The 25,010-nt window shown below is 45.3% G+C and overlaps 1 protein-coding gene across 2 annotated transcripts in view; it reads left to right on the forward strand.

The window, feature by feature from the left end:
• Positions 1-25,010, forward strand: part of LOC310865935 (bone morphogenetic protein receptor type-1A-like) — a 64,699-nt gene that overhangs the window by 14,482 nt on the left and 25,207 nt on the right. The window contains exons 2-4 of one of the 2 annotated variants that reach the window (XR_014569855.1): positions 6,495-6,607; positions 13,153-13,502; positions 13,751-13,947. Coding sequence is in view for 1 of the 2 variants with exons in the window: in XM_083775142.1 (XP_083631268.1) it covers positions 13,884-13,947 (64 nt within the window). In the remaining variant the exon portion in view is untranslated. Of the gene's footprint in view, positions 1-6,494; positions 6,608-13,152; positions 13,503-13,703; positions 13,720-13,750; positions 13,948-25,010 lie in introns of those variants that run through there. The other variant, XM_083775142.1, reaches the window with a different exon arrangement.

Below are 25,010 nucleotides of genomic sequence, written 5' to 3' on the forward strand. Positions count from 1 at the left end.
GTAAAGGGTGTTCAATAGCACTGATTTATGGAACAACACACAGACGTAAAGGGTGTTCAATAGCTCTGATTTATGGAACAACACACAGACGTAAAGGGTGTTCAATAGCTCTGATTTATGGAACAACACACAGACGTAAAGGGTGTTCAATAGCACTGATTTATGAAACAACACACAGACGTAAAGGGTGTTCAATAGCTCTGATTTATGAAACAACACACAGACGTAAAGGGTGTTCAATAGCACTGATTTATGGAACAACACACAGACGTAAAGGGTGTTCAATAGCTCTGATTTATGGAACAACACACAGACGTAAAGGGTGTTCAATAGCTCTGATTTATGAAACAACACACAGACGTAAAGGGTGTTCAATAGCACTGATTTATGGAACAACACACAGACGTAAAGGGTGTTCAATAGCTCTGATTTATGAAACAACACACAGACGTAAAGGGTGTTCAATAGCTCTGATTTATGAAACAACACACAGACGCAAAGGGTGTTCAATAGCTCTGATTTATGGAACAACACACAGACGTAAAGGGTGTTCAATAGCACTGATTTATGAAACAACACACAGACGTAAAGGGTGTTCAATAGCACTGATTTATGGAACAACACACAGACGTAAAGGGTGTTCAATAGCTCTGATTTATGAAACAACACACAGACGTAAAGGGTGTTCAATAGCTCTGATTTATGGAACAACACACAGACATAAAGGGTGTTCAATAGCTCTGATTTATGGAACAACACACAGACGTAAAGGGTGTTCAATAGCTCTGATTTATGAAACAACACACAGACGTAAAGGGTGTTCAATAGCTCTGATTTATGGAACAACACACAGACGTAAAGGGTGTTCAATAGCTCTGATTTATGAAACAACACACAGACGTAAAGGGTGTTCAATAGCTCTGATTTATGAAACAACACACAGACGTAAAGGGTGTTCAATAGCTCTGATTTATGAAACAACACACAGACGTAAAGGGTGTTCAATAGCACTGATTTATGGAACAACACACAGACGTAAAGGGTGTTCAATAGCACTGATTTATGGAACAACACACAGACGTAAAGGGTGTTCAATAGCACTGATTTATGGAACAACACACAGACGTAAAGGGTGTTCAATAGCACTGATTTATGAAACAACACACAGACGTAAAGGGTGTTCAATAGCACTGATTTATGGAACAACACACAGACGTAAAGGGTGTTCAATAGCACTGATTTATGGAACAACACACAGACGTAAAGGGTGTTCAATAGCACTGATTTATGGAACAACACACAGACGTAAAGGGTGTTCAATAGCTCTGATTTATGAAACAACACACAGACGTAAAGGGTGTTCAATAGCACTGATTTATGAAACAACACACAGACGTAAAGGGTGTTCAATAGCTCTGATTTATGAAACAACACACAGACGTAAAGGGTGTTCAATAGCTCTGATTTATGAAACAACACACAGACGTAAAGGGTGTTCAATAGCTCTGATTTATGGAACAACACACAGACGTAAAGGGTGTTCAATAGCACTGATTTATGGAACAACACACAGACGTAAAGGGTGTTCAATAGCTCTGATTTATGAAACAACACACAGACGTAAAGGGTGTTCAATAGCACTGATTTATGAAACAACACACAGACGTAAAGGGTGTTCAATAGCACTGATTTATGAAACAACACAGACGTAAAGGGTGTTCAATAGCACTGATTTATGAAACAACACACAGACGTAAAGGGTGTTCAATAGCACTGATTTATGAAACAACACACAGACGTAAAGGGTGTTCAATAGCTCTGATTTATGAAACAACACACAGACGTAAAGGGTGTTCAACAGCACTGATTTATGAAACAACACACAGACGTAAAGGGTGTTCAATAGCTCTGATTTATGAAACAACACACAGACGTAAAGGGTGTTCAATAGCACTGATTTATGAAACAACACACAGACGTAAAGGGTGTTCAATAGCTCTGATTTATGAAACAACACACAGACGTAAAGGGTGTTCAATAGCTCTGATTTATGAAACAACACACAGACGTAAAGGGTGTTCAATAGCACTGATTTATGGAACAACACACAGACGTAAAGGGTGTTCAATAGCACTGATTTATGAAACAACACACAGACGTAAAGGGTGTTCAATAGCTCTGATTTATGGAACAACACACAGACGTAAAGGGTGTTCAATAGCACTGATTTATGAAACAACACACAGACGTAAAGGGTGTTCAATAGCTCTGATTTATGGAACAACACACAGACGTAAAGGGTGTTCAATAGCTCTGATTTATGGAACAACACACAGACGTAAAGGGTGTTCAATAGCACTGATTTATGGAACAACACACAGACGTAAAGGGTGTTCAATAGCTCTGATTTATGAAACAACACACAGACGTAAAGGGTGTTCAATAGCTCTGATTTATGAAACAACACACAGACGTAAAGGGTGTTCAATAGCACTGATTTATGAAACAACACACAGACGTAAAGGGTGTTCAATAGCACTGATTTATGAAACAACACACAGACGTAAAGGGTGTTCAATAGCACTGATTTATGAAACAACACACAGACGTAAAGGGTGTTCAATAGCTCTGATTTATGAAACAACACACAGACGTAAAGGGTGTTCAATAGCACTGATTTATGAAACAACACACAGACGTAAAGGGTGTTCAATAGCTCTGATTTATGGAACAACACACAGACGTAAAGGGTGTTCAATAGCTCTGATTTATGGAACAACACACAGACGTAAAGGGTGTTCAATAGCACTGATTTATGAAACAACACACAGACGTAAAGGGTGTTCAATAGCTCTGATTTATGGAACAACACACAGACGTAAAGGGTGTTCAATAGCTCTGATTTATGGAACAACACACAGACGTAAAGGGTGTTCAATAGCACTGATTTATGGAACAACACACAGACGTAAAGGGTGTTCAATAGCTCTGATTTATGAAACAACACACAGACGTAAAGGGTGTTCAATAGCTCTGATTTATGAAACAACACACAGACGTAAAGGGTGTTCAATAGCACTGATTTATGAAACAACACACAGACGTAAAGGGTGTTCAATAGCACTGATTTATGAAACAACACACAGACGTAAAGGGTGTTCAATAGCACTGATTTATGAAACAACACACAGACGTAAAGGGTGTTCAATAGCTTTGATTTATGAAACAACACACAGACGTAAAGGGTGTTCAATAGCACTGATTTATGAAACAACACACAGACGTAAAGGGTGTTCAATAGCTCTGATTTATGAAACAACACACAGACGTAAAGGGTGTTCAATAGCTCTGATTTATGAAACAACACACAGACGTAAAGGGTGTTCAATAGCTCTGATTTATGGAGAGAAATCAAAAACGTAAGAAGTGGAGTTATGAGGTTTCCTCCTGACAGCAACCATACATTATCCCAGCTTATTATTATTATTATTATTATTATTATTATTATTATTATCCCAGTTGAAAATAGTTACATATTAATTTGTAATACTGACGTTTTGCATTGTGGGTTTGCTTCCATTTTTTGATGTCAGTCAGTGAAGTGAAGTCACCTTCATTCAACAGGCAGATGTCACAAAGAGTAATTTATTTAAACCATCTACCAGGTTCCCATCTACCTTTTGGGAACCTGTGTTTAAGACAAACCAACAATACCATGTCCTCCACGCACGCACGCACGCACCCACGCACGCACGCACGCACGCACGCACGCACGCACGCACACACAGACACACACACACACACACACACACCCCCCTATCAACATAGGAGGCTGTGCGGGGCCAGAGATGGGGGTCATTATGCTAGTTAGTGTAAAACAGATTAAACTCTATAGTGACGCACGCGCGCGCACACACACACACACACACACACACACACACACACACACACACACACACACACACACACACACACACACACACACACACACACACACTGTGTCTCTGAGGGCTGAAGGTTGAGCGTTGTCCTTCATGGAACTCTATTGATCTGATCTTTAAATAAATACACAGCAGCAGATCACTGTGAATTATTAATGTCACTCTACCAGAGAGAGAGTGTCTGTCTGTCTGTCTGTCTGTCTGTCTGTCTGTCTGTCTGTCTGTCTAGTGTTCAAAGGGGGAGGAGCTGGAGGCAGCGAATGGAACCGCATTCCTGGAGAGTTGAAAACCTCGTGTGGGTGTGTGTGTGTGTGTGGGGGGTGTGTGTGTGTGTGTGTGTGTGTGTGTGTGTGTGTGTGTGTGTGTGTGTGTGTGTGGGGGGGGGGGTGTGTGTGTGCGCATACAGGTTTGACAGCTTTCGGTGTGTCCCTTTTTCACACCTCCCTTTTGACACGTCTCTCTATGCCAGGAATCCACGCGTGCACACACACTGCACGTGCACACACACACACACACACTGCACGTGCACACACACACACACTGCACGTGCACACACACACACACACACTGCACGTAACCTTTAGTCGCCCCCGGGGCTTTTTTTAGGCTGCAAAACGGACAGGCACGGAACTGTGTGTGTGTGTGTGTGTGTGTGTGTGCTCTCAGCCATTATAACCATGCTCACAGCAGCTCAAAGTAAACATTGGTAGCCGTCACTGCTATACTAGGGTTACGTCACTGCTATACTAGGGTTACGTCACTGCTAGCTACTGGCTCCGCCATGTTTGTTGTGGTGTGCTCCAGGTCTGTTGAAGAGCGGCGCGACAACGCAAGCGTAAAGAAAAGCTAAACAGAATCCAGGTCGCGAGGGGGGAGGGGGGGGCGTGTGCACGAAACGAGCACGCCGGGTGCAACAGATTCACGGGACCGCGCTCATGTAAATACGCTCGCGTTTTCGCACTGTGCCTTCACCGCGCAAAAACGCAAGGGCCAATGACCAGTGGGGGTGGGGCCAATGACCAGTGGGGGTGGGGTCAATGACCAGTGGGGGTGGGGTCACTTTCATGGGAGCCAAACTCACACAGGAAGTGGAATGAATACATGGCAGTGAATGGAGCCGGCTGGACCAGCTCATAACAAACATTATTTATGAACGATTGAGACCTTTTGACTTCTGGAAAATAACAGAAGACATAATTATCACAGGTTGTTTTCTAATCACTTGCTTTTCGATGTGCACAGAGTGCACAGTATATCATTTTATCTGAGGATCTAAACAGCAGCAGGTATCGTTTCTGGCTCCCAAGTATCGCGAGATTTGGCTGCCAGACAGGAAACGGTGGGAAGTCTCGCGATACTTGGTTCGTTCAGAAATTTACTTTATGGTATCTCTATTTTTATAGAGATACCATACCTCTATAAAAATTACACAGTGTACACATCGAATAACAACACAGCAGACAATAATGTGTTACATGTCTTCTGGTATTTTCCAGAAGTGATTACTTTACAAAAGGTCTCAATTGTTCATAAATAATGTTTGTTCATGAGCTGGTCACTGAGCTCTCATTGACTCCAGTGTTCATGAGCTGGTCACTGAGCTCTCATTGGCTCCAGTGTTCATGAGCTGGTCACTGAGCTCTCATTGACTCCAGTGTTCATTAGCTGGTCACTGAGCTCTCATTGACTCCAGTGTTCATTAGCTGGTCACTGAGCTCTCATTGACTCCAGTATTCATGAGCTGGTCACTTCCTTGGTCAATGCAAGGAAGCTCTTAGAAGGAAGTGAAGTGGTCACGTGACTGGGCTGCGCCATGACACTTTCATGGACACTTTCACGGGAGCCAAACTACACCCGGAAGTTCGGCAGAATGCACTGGAGCCAATGAGAGCTCAGTGACCAGCTCATGAACACTGGAGCCAATGAGAGCTCAGTGACCAGCTCATGAACACTGGAGTCAATGAGAGCTCAGTGACCAGCTCATGAACACTGGAGTCAATGAGAGCTCAGTGACCAGCTCATGAACAAACATTATTTATGAATGACTGAGACCTTTTGTAAAGTGATCGCTTCTGGAAAATAAAATAATATATATAACACGTTATTTTAGGCTGTCTTATTTTTTGATGTGCATACTACTTAATGTGATTTATTTTTTCAAAGAGCAGAGAGCAGCCCAGGCAGAAAACCTACTATGTGCTCCTCTATAAATACCTCAATAAAAATAAATAGTTATTAAGTAGAAAAACAACCACTCGGAAAAAACGTGTGATATCACTTATGTCTTCTTTCATATTCCTGAACCAATTATATGACAAAGCTCGCAATCGTTCATGTATAATGTTTGTTATGAGCTGGTCCAGCCGGCTCCATTCACTGCCATGTAATCATTGCACTACCGGTGTGAGTTTGGCTCCCATGAAAGTGTCCATGAAAGTGTCATGGCGCAGCCCAGTCACGTGACCACTTCACTTCCTTGGTCAATGACCAGTGATGTTGATGTCATGATGATGTCATAATGATGTCATGTTGATGATGTCATGTATTTCTCAGGTGTGTGCATCCATCTCCAGGCGCATGGGTGTCTATGAGGGCAGCGCACGGACGTGCACGCCACACACACACACCGTGTCACCATGTCTCTGTACCGGACAGCAAACAGCCAGGTAACGCACGCACGCACGCACGCACACACACACACAGAGACAGGAGATTAACCCTTGACCTCCGGTCGGTGCCAGAGGCAGAAGCAGCCAATCGGGAGTAAATGGTAAATGGTGCATTTATATAGCGCCTTTATCCAAGGCGCTTTACAGAGATTGTGCATTACATTCACCCATTCACACACACATTCATACACCGATGGCAGCGGAAACCATGCAAGGCACCAACCAGCACATCGGGAGCAATTAGGGGTTCAGTGTCTTGCTCAAGGACACTTGGACAGTAACTCTGGGGAGGCCGGGTTCGAACTGGCAACCTTACGGTTTCCATCCGGCCACTCTACCCCTGAGCCACCGAGTCTTCCTGGACATTAAGTGGAGCGTGATTGGCTGATTGCAGCTGTCAGCTGACGTGATTAATAACACCATAGAAGGTGTGTGTGTGTGTGTGTGTGTGTGTGTGTGTGTGTGTGTGTGTGTGTGTGTGTGTAAACAGAGCCGTGGAGTCTGAGGCTAATTACTGCCATGTGTGTGAGAATGGGCACACACACACACACACACACACACACACACACACACACACACACACACACACACACACACAGTCCTTTTGGGCGAGCCGTGTGTGTGCATCCTGATTTATACACTTATCTTTGATCTGCTTTCCCTCTTTGAACTTTTCTTTACAACGAACTGTATCGTTACGACAGTCAGTCAGTCAGTCAGTCAGTCAGTCAGTCAGTCAGTCAGTCATATTACAGTCAGTCAGTCAGTCAGTCAGTCAGTCATATTACAGTCAGTCAGTCATATTACAGTCAGTCAGTCATATTACAGTCTGTCAGTCAGTCAGTCAGTCAGTCAGTCAGTCAGTCAGTCAGTCATATTACAGTCTGTCAGTCAGTCAGTCAGTCAGTCAGTCAGTCAGTCAGTCAGTCAGTCATATTACAGTCAGTCATATTACAGTCTGTCAGTCAGTCAGTCATATTACAGTCAGTCAGTCAGTCAGTCATATTACAGTCTGTCAGTCAGTCAGTCAGTCAGTCAGTCAGTCAGTCATATTACAGTCAGTCAGTCAGTCAGTCAGTCAGTCAGTCAGTCAGTCAGTCATATTACAGTCAGTCAGTCAGTCAGTCATATTACAGTCAGTCAGTCAGTCAGTCAGTCAGTCAGTCATATTACAGTCAGTCAGTCAGTCAGTCAGTCAGTCATATTACAGTCAGTCATATTACAGTCTGTCAGTCAGTCAGTCATATTACAGTCTGTCAGTCAGTCAGTCATATTACAGTCAGTCAGTCAGTCATATTACAGTCAGTCAGTCAGTCATATTACAGTCAGTCATATTACAGTCTGTCAGTCAGTCAGTCATATTACAGTCTGTCAGTCAGTCAGTCATATTACAGTCTGTCAGTCAGTCAGTCAGAGATGAGGGGGGGAGGGGAGGGGAGGGGGAGGAGGGGAGGTGGGGGAGGGGAGGAAATGGAGACATTTTAATGGATTGATTATTGATGTCTGGATCTCTGACCTTCTATAGGACAGGAAGTGAAGTAGAGGATGGATTATTGATGCCTGTCCCCCCCCCCCACACACACACACACACACACACACACACACACACACACACACACACACACACACACACACACACACACACACACACACACACACACACACACACCACATACACACACACAGCCAGCCAACTGGGTCCTCTTACAGTGACTTTCTTCTTGCAGACGTCGTTTTATCACATCACTCCCCCCCCCCCCCCCCCCCCCCACCCCTCACACATGCCCCTCCCACAGGCCCCTCCCCCTTCCTATGCCCAGCTGGGAGGAGAGGACACTAACAATGGAGCCTTTATTTGATTTAACCTGACGTCACCTACCTGTGTGTGTGTGTGTGTGTGTGTGTGTGTGTGTGTGTGTGTGTGCGCGCGCTGATGTTGCCACACATGCCACTGCTGGCATATAGGATCAAATCTCACTCTCTCTCTCTCTCTCTCTCTGTCTCTCTCTCTCTCTCTCTCTCTCTCTCTCTCTCTCTCTCTCTCTCTCTCTCTCTCTCTCTGTCTCTCTGTCTCCCTGTCTCTCCCTCTCCCTCTCCCTCTCCCTCTCCCTCTCCCTCTCCCTCTCCCTCTCCGTCTCCCTCTCCCTCTGTCTCTCTCTCTCCCTCTCCCTCTCCCTCTCCCTCTCCCTCTCCCTCTCCCTCTCCCTCCCTCTCTCTCTGTCTCTCTGTCTCTCTGTCTCCCTCTCCCTCTCCCTCTCTCTCTCCCTCTCCCTCTCTCTCTCTCCCTCTCTCTAATCCAGAGTGATTTACATTAACACATGGTGATACATCACATACATAGAAACCAGGGTCATATTAAGCTTAACCGTAGAATATCTGTACAATTAAATTATGAATCTAACTTGCATAAGTTGAGCCTTTCCATACGCCTGTAAGGTGGTCGAGGCTAGGGGAGGGGCTACGGGCTAAGATGGAGTCTGAAGAGGTGGGTTTTCAGACTGTGGTGGAAGATTGGGAGTGAGTCTGTAGTTCTGACTGCAATGGAAGTTCATTCCATAGTTTAGATTGGGAGTGAGTCTGTAGTTCTGACTGCAATGGGAAGTTCATTCCATAGTTTAGATTGGGAGTGAGTCTGTAGTTCTGACTGCAATGGGAAGTTCATTCCATAGTTTAGATTGGGAGTGAGTCTGTAGTTCTGACTGCAATGGGAAGTTCATTCCATAGTTTAGATTGGGAGTGAGTCTGTAGTTCTGACTGCAATGGGAAGTTCATTCCATAGTTTAGATTGGGAGTGAGTCTGTAGTTCTGACTGCAATGGGAAGTTCATTCCATAGTTTAGATTGGGAGTGAGTCTGTAGTTCTGACTGCAATGGGAAGTTCATTCCATAGTTTAGATTGGGAGTGAGTCTGTAGTTCTGACTGCAATGGGAAGTTCATTCCATAGTTTAGATTGGGAGTGAGTCTGTAGTTCTGACTGCAATGGGAAGTTCATTCCATAGTTTAGATTGGGAGTGAGTCTGTAGTTCTGACTGCAATGGGAAGTTAATTCCATAGTTTAGATTGGGAGTGAGTCTGTAGTTCTGACTGCAATGGGAAGTTCATTCCATAGTTTAGATTGGGAGTGAGTCTGTAGTTCTGACTGTAATGGGAAGTTCATTCCATAGTTTAGATTGGGAGTGAGTCTGTAGTTCTGTGTGTGTGTGTGTGTGTGTGTGTGTGTGTGTGTGTGTGTGTGTTTATTGTTTATTGTTTATTGAATGGATCCCCATTAGCTGACGCCGTGGCGACAGCTAGTCTTCCTGGGGTCCATATAAAATACATACGGTGAATACAAATACATTCAACAAAGTTAAATACATGGAAATACATAATTACAATTTATTCTATAAAATTTAAATGCAACATAATGAGAATAACGTTATGGTCATGTGGTCAGCTGTAGCAAGTGTTCCTTTAAAGCATATTTGAAAGATAATTTATGTTGTGTTATATTAATGTGAGGTGGTAACATGTTCCAAAATGATATTGATCGATACATAACTGTTTGTTTAAGGAGGTTCGTTTTTGGAGCAGGGAGTGATAAATGACCGAGGCTTGCAATTCTGGTGTTATGATTATGTCTGTCACTCGATTTTAATAACTGTTTGAAAAAGTAATCTGGTGTTTGATTAGAAATTGTGTTTCTAACAAACATGAGGACACTGCAATGGAGTTTGTTTTTGACAGATAACCAGGACAGGCGTTTATGCATATATTCAATATTTGTGCGAGTAGAACAATGAAGTGCCAGTCTAGCAGCTCGGTTCTGAACAAGTTGTAGTTTGTTCAGGTCTGCTTGAGTCGCCGCTGACCATACAACAGGACAATAATAAAGGTGCCAAAACACCAATGACTGTATCACTTGACCCATGACTGAGGATGTCAAGTATGTGGAGCACTTCCTGACCATGGCTATACCTCTACCCATCTTAGTAACAATGCCATCAATATGATCCGACCATGACAATTCACTGTCCAGTAGAACTCCAAGCAGTTTAGTTTTCTTAACCTGTTCTATTGGTATACCGGACATTGATAGGTGCAGCTGAGGGTCACCAATAAGCATATGCCTTGTGCCAAAAACAATCAACACACAATCAACACACAACACACAATGTGTGTGTGTGTGTGTGTGTGTGTGTGTGTGTGTGTGTGTGTGTGTGTGTGTGTGTGTGTGTGTGTGTGTGTGTGTGTGTGTGTGTGTGTGTGTGTGTGCACGCACTTCCTGGCCTCAGGGTTTAGCAGTCAAGCTTCCTTCTTCTGCCTGTCTCATCTTGTTCTGTCTGTCTGCCTGCCTGCCTGTCTGTCTGTCTGTCTGTCTGTCTGTCTGCCTGCCTGCCTGCCTGCCTGTCTGTCTGTCTGCCTGTCTGTCTGTCTGCCTGTCTGTCTGTAACACATGGTGATACCATAGACCAGGGGTAACCAACCAGGGGCCCGCGAGCTACCAGTAGCTCGCGGGAACCTTTCAAGTCGATCCCGAAGTGTCAGACTGACGGGCAGCCAGCCACCACTGCCAATACACAGCAGAATGTCGTTCGCAAAAAAAGAGCAGATCTACAAGCTAACAACGTGTAGAGGCTCGATGCATTTCAGCTTGAAGATCTGTTCCCCTTGCTTCCACCGCACCGCCCTCGGCCCTCGGCCCTCCCCCTTTTAGCACTCTGTGCTCATGTGCTGTGTTCCCCTCGCAGGCAGCACACAGAGCGTCAGAGTGAACGCAGCATGATAGTGTCCCCGACACGTTGAATATTATTCAATATTATTATTTGTAAAGTTCGAACGCCAACTTTTAACACTGCACGGCTGCACGCACAAATAAAGAGTGCACTCGGCACTCGCACATGACGGATTATTATCGATCAAAACAATCCTTAGCGTCGCTTACAAAAGCATGTGTTGCACAGCATGAATGATAAGTAATCACCGACCTGGATGGATAAATATCACTATGACAAATTGTCAAAATGTTTAGTGCCGCTGTCAAAACATGACGCAGTGAGAGTTGAAGATTCTAACTATTGAACAAGAAAGCCACAGTTTTGAAGGAAGTGGGTCGTAGACAGGGCTTGACGTATAGCTCATGGATGCATGGATGATAGACAGACTATCCGTTTTTATCCTGCTGTTCTATCATGTGATATTCGATGCAGGGCAAGATGCTCGATTGTGAATTAAATTGTAACATTCTCCTTGGCTTTGACTGCTTCAGACAGAACATCTGACACACAGCTACGGTAGACTATTAATTTACTAAGCTGTTAACTTACTCGGCTGCCTACCGTTGCTCGTTAATCAGGTCACACAATGGATGGACCACTGATATTTATCCATCCAGGTCGGTGATTACTTATCATTCATGCTGTGCGACACATGCTTTTGTAACCGACGCTAACCGATTGTTTTGATCGATAATAATCCGTCATGTGAGTGCACTCTTTATTTGTGCGTGCAGCCGTGCACAGTGTTTCTCCCACGTTTGGTTAAAAGTTGGCGTTCGAACTTTACAAATATGTGAATATTCATTCAAATGAGAAACAAAATATTGTGCTGTAAAAGCAATTCATGTCCTTTGCATTTTGTTTTATTAAAAAAAAACTCAACAAAGAAGTTTATTTGTATTTTTGTCCTAATATTTGTCTTAATATTATTTGACATTGATAATATAACTTACTATAAGTTTTTATTCTAATTTAAGCTTTAGTCTTTGTGTGAATGTGTGCACATGCATTGAGCCTGTCAGAAATAGCAAAAAAACAAGTGTTTTTTCTAACACGTTTTAGTGGTAGATCTTGGCTTACAATTGGGAATAAAATGGGCTCTTGGGCTTGAAAAGGTTGGTTACCACTGCCATAGACTGTAAAAAATATGGACAAAGCGTTCCCCGGGTCTAACATGAACGTAAAATGAAGCCTAAAATTCCTTGCAATCAAATGCAATGGAAGTCGCCATCTTTCTACATCCGTTTGGGCCCAGCTGGCCCATTGGCTGGCCCAGACAACGAGGCGGGACTTCCCCCCTTCTTCTTCGTTGGTTTTTATTTTGACTCGAGTGGGAGGGGAATCCCGATCATAGACTGTAACGGTAGCCACGCCCCTCAGAACATACGCGACTTTATGGTAATTTTTTTAACAAATGGGACCATAATTTATTTTCCAAAAAGAATATTATGACATTAGAAATGAGACTTTAAACTAGTGACTGGAAGCAGAAAGTATTCATGACCATGTTTATTAAGGTAATACAGTCTAGGTGAAGTTGGGCCCAAATACATGGACTTCTATGGGCCTATGGGGTTTTTTTTGGGCCCAATGACAGCGCCACAACAGGCCATTATATGAACTACGATTTCCTTAGTGGCTTCACAAAATATCTGTCTGACTGCCCCCCTGGGTGATACATGTGTGAAAAAATAAAAATAAATCTAAAAAATGATATAAATCGGTTTTGAATCGCAATTCATCGTCATTGTCTCTCTCTTTCTCTCTCCCCCCTCCCCTCCACAGGGTTGTGGACCCAGGCAGCCAGTGAGGAGGAAGAGGTTGTGACCTCCAGAACCCCTCCCCCCCCCCCCCCCCCCCCCCCATCCCTTCACCCCCCCTCACTTCACCCCAACCCCCCCCCCCCCCCTTCTCTCCGGGACCCTCCATGGTCTCCTCTGACATGATCTGGGAAGAAGAGAACCTCTGAGGGGATCTGAGTCAGCTTCAGGTTCAACCACGAAACCATCTCCTCCTCCCAGACCTCCAGAGTCCTGCTCAGGGCCCCAGACCGCTAACCCAGACCCCAGCGGGACCTCCAGAGACCTCAGCGGTGGACCCAAAGTTCGTCCGGAGACCTCCTACCCGTCCCTGGTGTCTCTGTGAAGACCTCCTCTGAGCTCTGAGGTCTGAGGTCTCCGTGAAGACCTCCTCTGAGGTCTGGTGTCTCCGTGAAGACCTCCTCTGAGGTCTGAGGTCTCCGTGAAGACCTCCTCTGAGGTCTGGTGTCTCCGTGAAGACCTCCTCTGAGGTCTGGTGTCTCCGTGAAGACCTCCTCTGAGGTCTGGTGTCTCCGTGAAGACCTCCTCTGAGGTCTGAGGTCTCCGTGAAGACCTCCTCTGAGGTCTGAGGTCTGAGGTGGAGGGAACGTCTCTCCAGACGTGAGGAGGGAGGGAGGGAGCCAGGCTCCTCCCACCCAGGAGGCTCCTCCCACCCAGGAGGCTCCTCCCACCCAGGCTGTGATCCATCCAATCATCATGGCCGGCCCGTCTCTCTGCGTGCTCCTGATGACGGCTGCTCTCCTGGTCCTCAGAACCCAAGGTAAGACCAGAGAGTGTCAGAACCGCTAGACCAGAACCACTGGCCTGGTGTCAGAACCACTAGACCAGAACCACTGGCCTGGTGTCAGAACCACTAGACCAGAACCACTGGCCTGGTGTCAGAACCACTAGACCAGAACCACTGGCCTGGTGTCAGAACCACTAGACCAGAACCACTGGCCTGGTGTCAGAACCACTAGACCAGAACCACTGGCCTGGTGTCAGAACCACTAGACCAGAACCACTGGCCTGGTGTCAGAACCACTAGACCAGAACCACTGGCCTGGTGTCAGAACCACTAGACCAGAACCACTGGCCTGGTGTCAGAACCACTAGACCAGAACCACTGGCCTGGTGTCAGAACCACTAGACCAGAACCACTGGCCTGGTGTCAGAACCAACAGACCAGAACCACTGGCCTGGTGTCAGAACCACTAGACCAGAACCACTGGCCTGGTGTCAGAACCACTAGACCAGAACCACTGGCCTGGTGTCAGAACCACTAGACCAGAACCACTGGCCTGGTGTCAGAACCACTAGACCAGAACCACTGGCCTGGTGTCAGAACCACTAGACCAGAACCACTGGCCTGGTGTCAGAACCACTGGCCTGGTGTCAGAACCGTCAGAGCAGTGCAACAGTTGCACCGCTCACTTCACAGGGGTATGATTTTTATTATTATTACAGTATTAGTTTTTTTCTCATGAAAGCAGAGAGTCTTCTGTTTCATACGGTATATAGTATGTACATGTCGCTATAGGCCTTATTTTGTGAATAATAGTTGTTCGGGTCCATGCCTTCTCTAAAGTTCTCTCTGGTGGGCGCAAGCTGCATTCAATAACCAATTACTGACAAACTGTACATGGCATCAATGTGTACTGTTTTCCTCCTAAAAGTAGACATTCAGGGCTTTCATTCAGTGTTTAGTATGTATAGGATATTATTTGTGTTCATTTTTATATCTGTCTGTCAATGTCTGTCAACTTCAACCTTCCATAACTCTGCTGTCTGTGAGCAGAGTTCAGGCAGAAGCAGGTGTTACAAAAAGGTCAATCTCTCCAGAATGGAAGATGGTAAAATCAAAATTGGACAAGTTAGGCTTTCTTTTGATGTATGCGGTGTGATTCTCGCTATAAGAGAACATTTTGCTGTGGGCCCCGACATTTCTTTTTCCTTCAATGTAAAGTCCATAGCACACCAGGGCTGGGCCTGGATGAATATTGTAGCACACAATGTGTTAAAGGGATTGTGACATTTAAAACACATTTTTGTAGATTTTTTGGCTTTTTTGGCTTTTCTTGACATCAATTTCACAAAAAAAAAAACGAAGTTTGAACATTCAGTGTATTCTCTGCTGTCTGGACTTTTGTGAATAATTATGCAAAAATGTCTCATCTGGTTGGACGGCAGAGATATACGTAGATCTCCGCTAAACCTCCGCCCCCTCCCCTCTGCTCCCTACCCTCTCTTCTCCGCTTCCTCATTGTGATCGCGACTTTGTTTCTTTGTAATACTTACTAATAATGGCTTCTAGAGAAAAATCAATCTGCTCTGTTGTTGGCTGTGTCAATCAACACAAGTCCTTACACTGGATACCAACTGGCCTAGATGACTCTTTTATTTTTGACGACGTTCCTACCACGTTGTCAAAGAAGCGCATCTTGGGTTGACAGGAAAGGGGGAATTACCGACATCTACAGGCTAAAATAATGTGTTTTTCCATGGCTTCTCAGGATGAACTTTACACATGCACAAAAACTTGTGTCAAGAAATACTGGAGTGGAGTTGAGTGTTCAAACTTTTTAGACACGTTTGAAGGACCATGGCCAAGACTTTTAATGTTGTTAAAATTATGTTATAAATCATGTCATAATACCTTTAAGGAGTTGCTTCAATGAAATATAATTGCTTTAAGCTGAAAACGATATGTTTAACACATTTAGTACAGGAAGTGCCTTCAAAATAAAGGCTATAGAGTGCCAGAGTTGTCTGATCGCTTTTACTTTGAAAGCCATGAAACAGGAAACACTTGCCTAAAAAAGTTGACTTTACAAAGGGACCTCACATCCCCGATCATCTTAATATATTGTTTTACACTCCAAAAAGCGTTCATATTTTGCGGGAGAGACGGATGAGGAGCAGAAATGAAGCGCCAGCATATCGATCCATTCATCACCGCGGAGAGCGCCTTGGATTAGGAGATACGAGTCATTCTTTCCGCCGCGCTAACATGGGAGTCAATGACAAGCTAATAGTTGCACTGAGCGTTAGCATACGGCAAGCGAAAAGCGAAATGCCAAAAAAAAAGAAGGAAAAATTCTGAATATTCTTATCTCGCCCCGCGTCGCTGGGATGTCGCTAGGACGTCCTCACACGTCAATAGTACTAATATTTCGGGGTCCTTATGACGTTCTCAGACGTCCTATGTACAGAATCTGTTAATGGTGTTTTTTAGATATGCGCAGCAAACGTAACACTGGAACAAAAGCGTCCACGTTCGGTTTAATAACTCCCGACCTGTTTTATCAAAAAAATAACTTGAAGTGGTTTATGGTAGCAGACATGTGTAGGTCCGTTGCCTGAAAATATTACATTGTGTAGATAAACGGATCTCTGAGTAAAGAAATGAAACGTGCAAAGTGTTACAACCATGGCGGCTCTCCCCTATCCATCCCCTATCCCCTATCCCCTATCCCCTATCCCCTATCCCCCATCCCCCATCCCCCATCCCCTATCTATCCCCTATCCCCCATCCCCCATCCCCCATCCCCCATCCCCTATCCCCTATCCCCATGGCGGCTCTCCCCTATCCCCTATCCCCTATCCCTATCCCCTATCCCCTATCCCCTATCCCCCATCCCCCATCCCCCATCCCCCATCCCCCATCCCCCATCCCCCATCCCCCATCCCCTATCCATCCCCCATCCCCCATCCCCCATCCCCTATCCCCTATCCCCTATCCCCTATCCCCTATCCCCCATCCCCATGGCGGCTCTCCCCTATCGTATCTTATCTTGGCTTCCCCGTCGCTTTGCAACGCTCGCTTCCGCGCTGAGACGCTGTCTAAGTGTGTGTGTGTGTGTGTGTGTGTGTGTGTGTGTGTGTGTGTGTGTGCCTCACATTGTGCATGAAGCGTACGATCAGATTACAGCATGTCATGTGATGTTCCCGTAATAATACAGTTAGCTTACAGCAGCGCAGTGTGCACTATAGTCTCATAATAATACTACTAGTTAGTTAGTTAGCTAATACTACTAGTTAGTTAGTTAGCTAATACTACTAGTTAGTTAGTTAGCTAATACTACTAGTTAGTTAGTTAGCTAATACTACTAGTTAGTTAGTCGTTCCACACCCCCCACAGGGAGGGCAGTGCCCGGTGTCGTTCTACACCCCCCACAGGGAGGGAGGGCAGTGCCCGGTGTCGTTCCACACCCCCACAGGGAGGGCAGTGCCCGGTGTCGTTCTACACCCCCCACAGGGAGGGCAGTGCTCGGTGTCGTTCTACACCCCCCACAGGGAGGGCAGTGCCCGGTGTCGTTCTACACCCCCCACAGGGAGGGCAGTGCCCGGTGTCGTTCTACACCCCCCACAGGGAGGGCAGTGCCCGGTGTCGTTCCACACCCCCCACAGGGAGGGAGGGCAGTGCCCGGTGTCGTTCCACACCCCCACAGGGAGGGCAGTGCCCGGTGTCGTTCTACACCCCCCACAGGGAGGGCAGTGCCCGGTGTCGTTCCACACCCCCCACAGGGAGGGCAGTGCCCGGTGTCGTTCTACACCCCCCACAGGGAGGGCAGTGCCCGGTGTCGTTCTACACCCCCCACAGGGAGGGCAGTGCCCGGTGTCGTTCCACACCCCCCACAGGGAGGGAGGGCAGTGCCCGGTGTCGTTCCACACCCCCACAGGGAGGGCAGTGCCCGGTGTCGTTCCACACCCCCACAGGGAGGGCAGTGCCCGGTGTCGTTCTACACCCCCACAGGGAGGGCAGTGCCCGGTGTCGTTCTACACCCCCCACAGGGAGGGCAGTGCCCGGTGTCGTTCTACACCCCCCACAGGGAGGGCAGTGCCCGGTGTCATTCCACACCCCCACAGGGAGGGCAGTGCCCGGTGTCGTTCCACACCCCCCACAGGGAGGGCAGTGCCCGGTGTCGTTCCACACCCCCCACAGGGAGGGCAGTGCCCGGTGTCGTTCCACACCCCCCACAGGGAGGGCAGTGCCCGGTGTCGTTCCACACCCCCCACAGGGAGGGCAGTGCCCGGTGTCGTTCCACACCCCCCACAGGGAGGGCAGTGCCCGGTGTCGTTCTACACCCCCACAGGGAGGGCAGTGCCCGGTGTCGTTCTACACCCCCACAGGGAGGGCAGTGCCCGGTGTCGTTCTACACCCCCACAGGGAGGGCAGTGCCCGGTGTCGTTCCACACCCCCACAGGGAGGGCAATGCCCGGTGTCGTTCCACACCCCCCACAGGGAGGGCAGTGCCCGGTGTCGTTCCACACCCCCCACAGGGAGGGCAGTGCCCAATGTCGTTCCACACCCCCCACAGGGAGGGCAGTGCCCGGTGTCGTTCCATACCCCCACAGGGAGGGCAGTGCCCTGAACACACACACACACACACACACACACACACACACACACACAGCAATCTATCAAGACATGAGGACTCTGCTTTGAAAAGGTCACCTTTAAAATAGACGCACGCACACACACACACACACACACACACACACACACACACACACACACACAACTCACTGAACAAACACACACGCACTCTGATAAGAGGTGGGTGTGGCGGTTGATTCACACACTGCTGCAACATTAACTGATTAATGTTAACGCGCACACACACACACACACACACACACACACACACACACACACACACACACACACACACACACACAGAGTGGTTTCCGCCCCAACAATGGGATGTTTGGAGTACAGTGCCATACAGGAAGTAGTTAGTGTGCCGGGCAGGAAGTGAGAGCTGCAAACCATCACCTCCAACAGCTTCCTGTATGGACTTCAGCTGTGTGTGTGTGTGTGTGTGTGTGTGTGTGTGTGTGTGTGTGTGTGTGTGTGTGTGTGTGTGTGTGTGCGTGTGCGTGGTTTCAGACACTTGGCATATTACATTTACATTTTTGGGGTCCCTGACAGTTTGAGCCCCACTGGTACAGAAAACTGTCAGATCTACAAGCTCATAGCGCACGCTACGAGCTTGTAGATCTGCTATTTTTGGAAAAAAACGTGAGATTGTGTCACACATCTTTGAATATATATTATTTCAGAGCGAATGTTTTTAACTAAATATTTTCAGATGGGGGTCCTAGACATGAAAGGGCTGAGAACCACTGACATAGAAACATAGGGTTTAACCCTGTGAGAACCACTGACATAGAAACACAGGGTTTAACCCTGTGAGAACCACTGACATAGAAACATAGGGTTTAACCCTGTGAGAACCACTGACATAGAAACATAGGGTTTAACCCTGTGAGAACCACTGACATAGAAACATAGGGTTTAACCCTGTGAGAACCACTGACATAGAAACACAGGGTTTAACCCTGTGAGAACCACTGACATAGAAACATAGGGTTTAACCCTGTGAGAACCACTGACATAGAAACATAGGGTTTAACCCTGTGAGAACCACTGACATAGAAACATAGGGTTTAACCCTGTGAGAACCACTGACATAGAAACATAGGGTTTAACCCTGTGAGAACCACTGACATAGAAACATAGGGTTTAACCCTGTGAGAACCACTGACATAGAAACATAGGGTTTAACCCTGTGAGAACCACTGACATAGAAACATAGGGTTTAACCCTGTGAGAACCACTGACATAGAAACATAGGGTTTAACCCTGTGAGAACCACTGACATAGAAACATAGGGTTTAATAACCCTGTGAGAACCACTGACATAGAAACATAGGGTTTAACCCTGTGAGAACCACTGACATAGAAACATAGGGTTTAACCCTGTGAGAACCACTGACATAGAAACATAGGGTTTAACCCTGTGAGAACCACTGACATAGACACATAGGGTTTAACCCTGTGAGAACCACTGACATAGAAACATAGGGTTTAACCCTGTGAGAACCACTGACATAGAAACATAGGGTTTAACCCTGTGAGAACCACTGACATAGAAACATAGGTTTTAACCCTGTGAGAACCACTGACATAGAAACATAGGGTTTAACCCTGTGAGAACCACTGACATAGAAACATAGGTTTTAACCCTGTGAGAACCACTGACATAGAAACATAGGGTTTAACCCTGTGAGAACCACTGACATAGAAACATAGGGTTTAACCCTGTGAGAACCACTGACATAGAAACATAGGGTTTAACCCTGTGAGAACCACTGACAAAGAAACATAGGTTTTAACCCTGTGAGAACCACTGACATAGAAACATAGGGTTTAACCCTGTGAGAACCACTGACAAAGAAACATAGGTTTTAACCCTGTGAGAACCACTGACATAGAAACATAGGTTTTAACCCTATGAGAACCACTGACATAGAAACATAGGGTTTAACCCTGTGAGAACCACTGACATAGAAACATAGGGTTTAACCCTGTGAGAACCACTGACATAGAAACATAGGGTTTAACCCTGTGAGAACCACTGACATAGAAACATAGGGTTTAACCCTGTGAGAACCACTGACATAGAAACATAGGGTTTAACCCTGTGAGAACCACTGACATAGAAACATAGGGTTTAACCCTGTGAGAACCACTGACATAGAAACATAGGTTTTAACCCTGTGAGAACCACTGACATAGAAACATAGGGTTTAACCCTGTGAGAACCACTGACATAGAAACATAGGTTTTAACCCTGTGAGAACCACTGACATAGAAACATAGGGTTTAACCCTGTGAGAACCACTGACATAGAAAAATAGGGTTTAACCCTGTGAGAACCACTGACATAGAAACATAGGGTTTAACCCTGTGAGAACCACTGACAAAGAAACATAGGTTTTAACCCTGTGAGAACCACTGACATAGAAACATAGGTTTTAACCCTGTGAGAACCACTGACATAGAAACATAGGGTTTAACCCTGTGAGAACCACTGACATAGAAACATAGGGTTTAACCCTGTGAGAACCACTGACATAGAAACATAGGTTTTAACCCTGTGAGAACCACTGACATAGAAACATAGGGTTTAACCCTGTGAGAACCACTGACATAGAAACATAGGGTTTAACCCTGTGAGAACCACTGACATAGAACAGAGATGGCGACTCGAGTCGGAGACTCGGACTCGAGTCCATGTTTTTGCAACTCGGGACTCACACTCGGACTTGTCCCTCGGGAGTCTCAAAGACTCCAGACTTGACTCGGACTCTTCCCTCAAAGACTTCAGACTTGACTCTGACTCGAGCTCAAAGACTCGTGGGCAATCTTTGTTTTATATATTAAATATTTATTTTGGACGCATTTAATGAACGCGATGCCGACCCTCTCCCGCAAATTAACCGGCTTCATTGAAACTGTTGAAATGGGAGGGTTTCCCCTTAAGCCGCGTCCTGCTGCTGGTTGCTGTGCTGCTGTGGCACGCCCCAGCCGCCACCACCACCATAAAAACATCCCATCTCTCCTCCTCACATCATCAGCCTCAATCATTCACCAGATCACATCATGGCGACGACGAGTACAACTACAATAGCAGCTGCTGCTACAGAAACTTCTCCGGCGGCGTGTGCCCCGGCTATAATTGCTTTCGGCTACACAGAGTTTTCACAAAAAGACAAAAACAGAGCCGCGAAATGTAAAGAATGCGGTGTGTTCATTAAAGAAAAGGGGTCTACAACAAGTAACTTTCTTCGTCACCTCAAAACGCACAAGGCGAGGTAAGCTTGTAAATCAGTAAATGTCTTACCTTTTTAAGCGTCTCAGCACCAAACCCATGGTTAATCCAGTCCTACTTGACATTTGCTACTATCAGAATGCATCGTGATAGTTTAACTAACGTTGTGCTCATGTTTGCGTTTGACCAGAGTAATCTAGTAAGAGAGTGGTGACACTTGAGTGGCGATAGTTCCAAACATTGTTCCTATGGCTGGAACTATCCCATTGAGATAGAATGAGCACTTCCGCATTCCATTGCTAGAGTGAGTCAACATGAGTGTCATTACTCTCTTACTAGGTTACTCTGCGTTTGACGAAACAGGAGGCAGAGCATGTTAACATGTCCCGTTTATTAGATCAGATCTATCGACACGCCATAATGTGGTGCGTTGTAAACGTGTACGTTTGCTTTTTGGCTAAGATTAGTGTACAGCATTTGGTAACGAAATAATAATTATAATAATAAAATAATATATATACATTGCCTGAGTTGTCAGTGTTGGGCCAACAGATGATAACTGACACAGCCAATGTATATATTTTATTTTTGTATTATTATTAAAGAAAATACACTATGTTGTGTTTTTCAATAGGCTAAGTAAGCTACAGTACTGTAGGCTACTGTTACTTAGCCTATTGAAAAACACAACATAGACACTAGAGTAGACACAACATTATAGAACCATTTATCTCAGAACCTTGATTCACTGAGGCACTACAAAAAAACATGCATATCAATATCATCTTATCCAGTTTTTGTGAAATAATTACTAATTGGCAACCACCCATGTTGTTCTCATTCATACAAGTGTTATAGGAATAAAGATGAATACTGCTATACAAGGTTTAAGTATTTTTTTAATATATATTTTAATATCATTGCTATAGAAATTAGAAAGTTAAGAACTGATGATCATAACTACAGTACATTATTTATTTTTTCATATAAATATATACACAAGGGAAAACTGACTTCAGACTCGACTCGGACTCTTGGTTAAAGACTCGGGACTCGACTCTGACTCGCTGTCAAGAGACTCGGGACTCGACTCGGAGTCTCGGCCTCGCGGTCAAAAGACTCGAGACTCGACTCGGACTCGCTGTCAAAAGACTCCAGACTTGACTCCAGTTCTGAGACTCGTGGGCATCTCTGACATAGAAACATAGGTTTTAACCCTGTGATTACCACTGACATAGAAACATAGGGTTTAACCCTGTGAGAACCACTGACATAGAAACATAGGGTTTAACCCTGTGAGAACCACTGACATAGAAACATAGGGTTTAACCCTGTGAGAACCACTGACAAAGAAACATAGGTTTTAACCCTGTGAGAACCACTGACATAGAAACATAGGTTTTAACCCTGTGAGAACCACTGACATAGAAACATAGGGTTTAACCCTGTGAGAACCACTGACATAGAAACATAGGGTTTAACCCTGTGAGAACCACTGACATAGAAACATAGGGTTTAACCCTGTGAGAACCACTGACAAAGAAACATAGGTTTTAACCCTGTGAGAACCACTGACATAGAACATAGGGTTTAACCCTGTGAGAACCACTGACATAGAACATAGGGTTTAACCCTGTGAGAACCACTGACATAGAAACATAGGTTTTAACCCTGTGAGAACCACTGACATAGAAACATAGGGTTTAACCCTGTGATTACCACTGACATAGAAACATAGGGTTTAACCCTGTGAGAACCACTGACATAGAAACATAGGGTTTAACCCTGTGAGAACCACTGACATAGAAACATAGGGTTTAACCCTGTGAGAACCACTGACAAAGAAACATAGGTTTTAACCCTGTGAGAACCACTGACATAGAAACATAGGTTTTAACCCTGTGAGAACCACTGACATAGAAACATAGGGTTTAACCCTGTGAGAACCACTGACATAGAAACATAGGGTTTAACCCTGTGAGAACCACTGACATAGAAACATAGGGTTTAACCCTGTGAGAACCACTGACAAAGAAACATAGGTTTTAACCCTGTGAGAACCACTGACATAGAACATAGGGTTTAACCCTGTGAGAACCACTGACATAGAACATAGGGTTTAACCCTGTGAGAACCACTGACATAGAAACATAGGTTTTAACCCTGTGAGAACCACTGACATAGAAACATAGGGTTTAACCCTGTGAGAACCACTGACATAGAAACATAGGGTTTAACCCTGTGAGAACCACTGACATAGAAACATAGGGTTTAACCCTGTGAGAACCACTGACATAGAAACATAGGGTTTAACCCTGTGAGAACCACTGACATAGAAACATAGGGTTTAACCCTGTGAGAACCACTGACAAAGAAACATAGGTTTTAACCCTGTGAGAACCACTGACATAGAAACATAGGGTTTAACCCTGTGAGAACCACTGACATAGAAACATAGGTTTTAACCCTGTGAGAACCACTGACATAGAAACATAGGGTTTAACCCTGTGAGAACCACTGACATAGAAACATAGGGTTTAACCCTGTGAGAACCACTGACATAGAAACATAGGGTTTAACCCTGTGAGAACCACTGACATAGAAACATAGGGTTTAACCCTGTGAGAACCACTGACAAAGAAACATAGGTTTTAACCCTGTGAGAACCACTGACATAGAACATAGGGTTTAACCCTGTGAGAACCACTGACATAGAACATAGGGTTTAACCCTGTGAGAACCACTGACATAGAAACATAGGGTTTAACCCTGTGAGAACCACTGACATAGAAACATAGGGTTTAACCCTGTGAGAACCACTGACATAGAAACATAGGGTTTAACCCTGTGAGAACCACTGACAAAGAAACATAGGTTTTAACCCTGTGAGAACCACTGACATAGAAACATAGGTTTTAACCCTGTGAGAACCACTGACATAGAAACATAGGGTTTAACCCTGTGAGAACCACTGACATAGAAACATAGGGTTTAACCCTGTGAGAACCACTGACATAGAAACATAGGGTTTAACGCTGTGAGAACCACTGACATAGAAACATAGGGTTTAACCCTGTGAGAACCACTGACATAGAAACATAGGGTTTAACGCTGTGAGAACCACTGACATAGAAACATGAGGGTTTAACCCTGTGAGAACCACTGACATAGAAACATAGGATTTAAACCCTGTGAGAACCACTGACATAGAAACATAGGGTTT

The sequence above is a fragment of the Protomyctophum parallelum genome (assembly GCF_964188405.1).
Source record: "Protomyctophum parallelum genome assembly, chromosome: 10".
Classification (NCBI taxonomy): domain Eukaryota; kingdom Metazoa; phylum Chordata; class Actinopteri; order Myctophiformes; family Myctophidae; genus Protomyctophum; species Protomyctophum parallelum.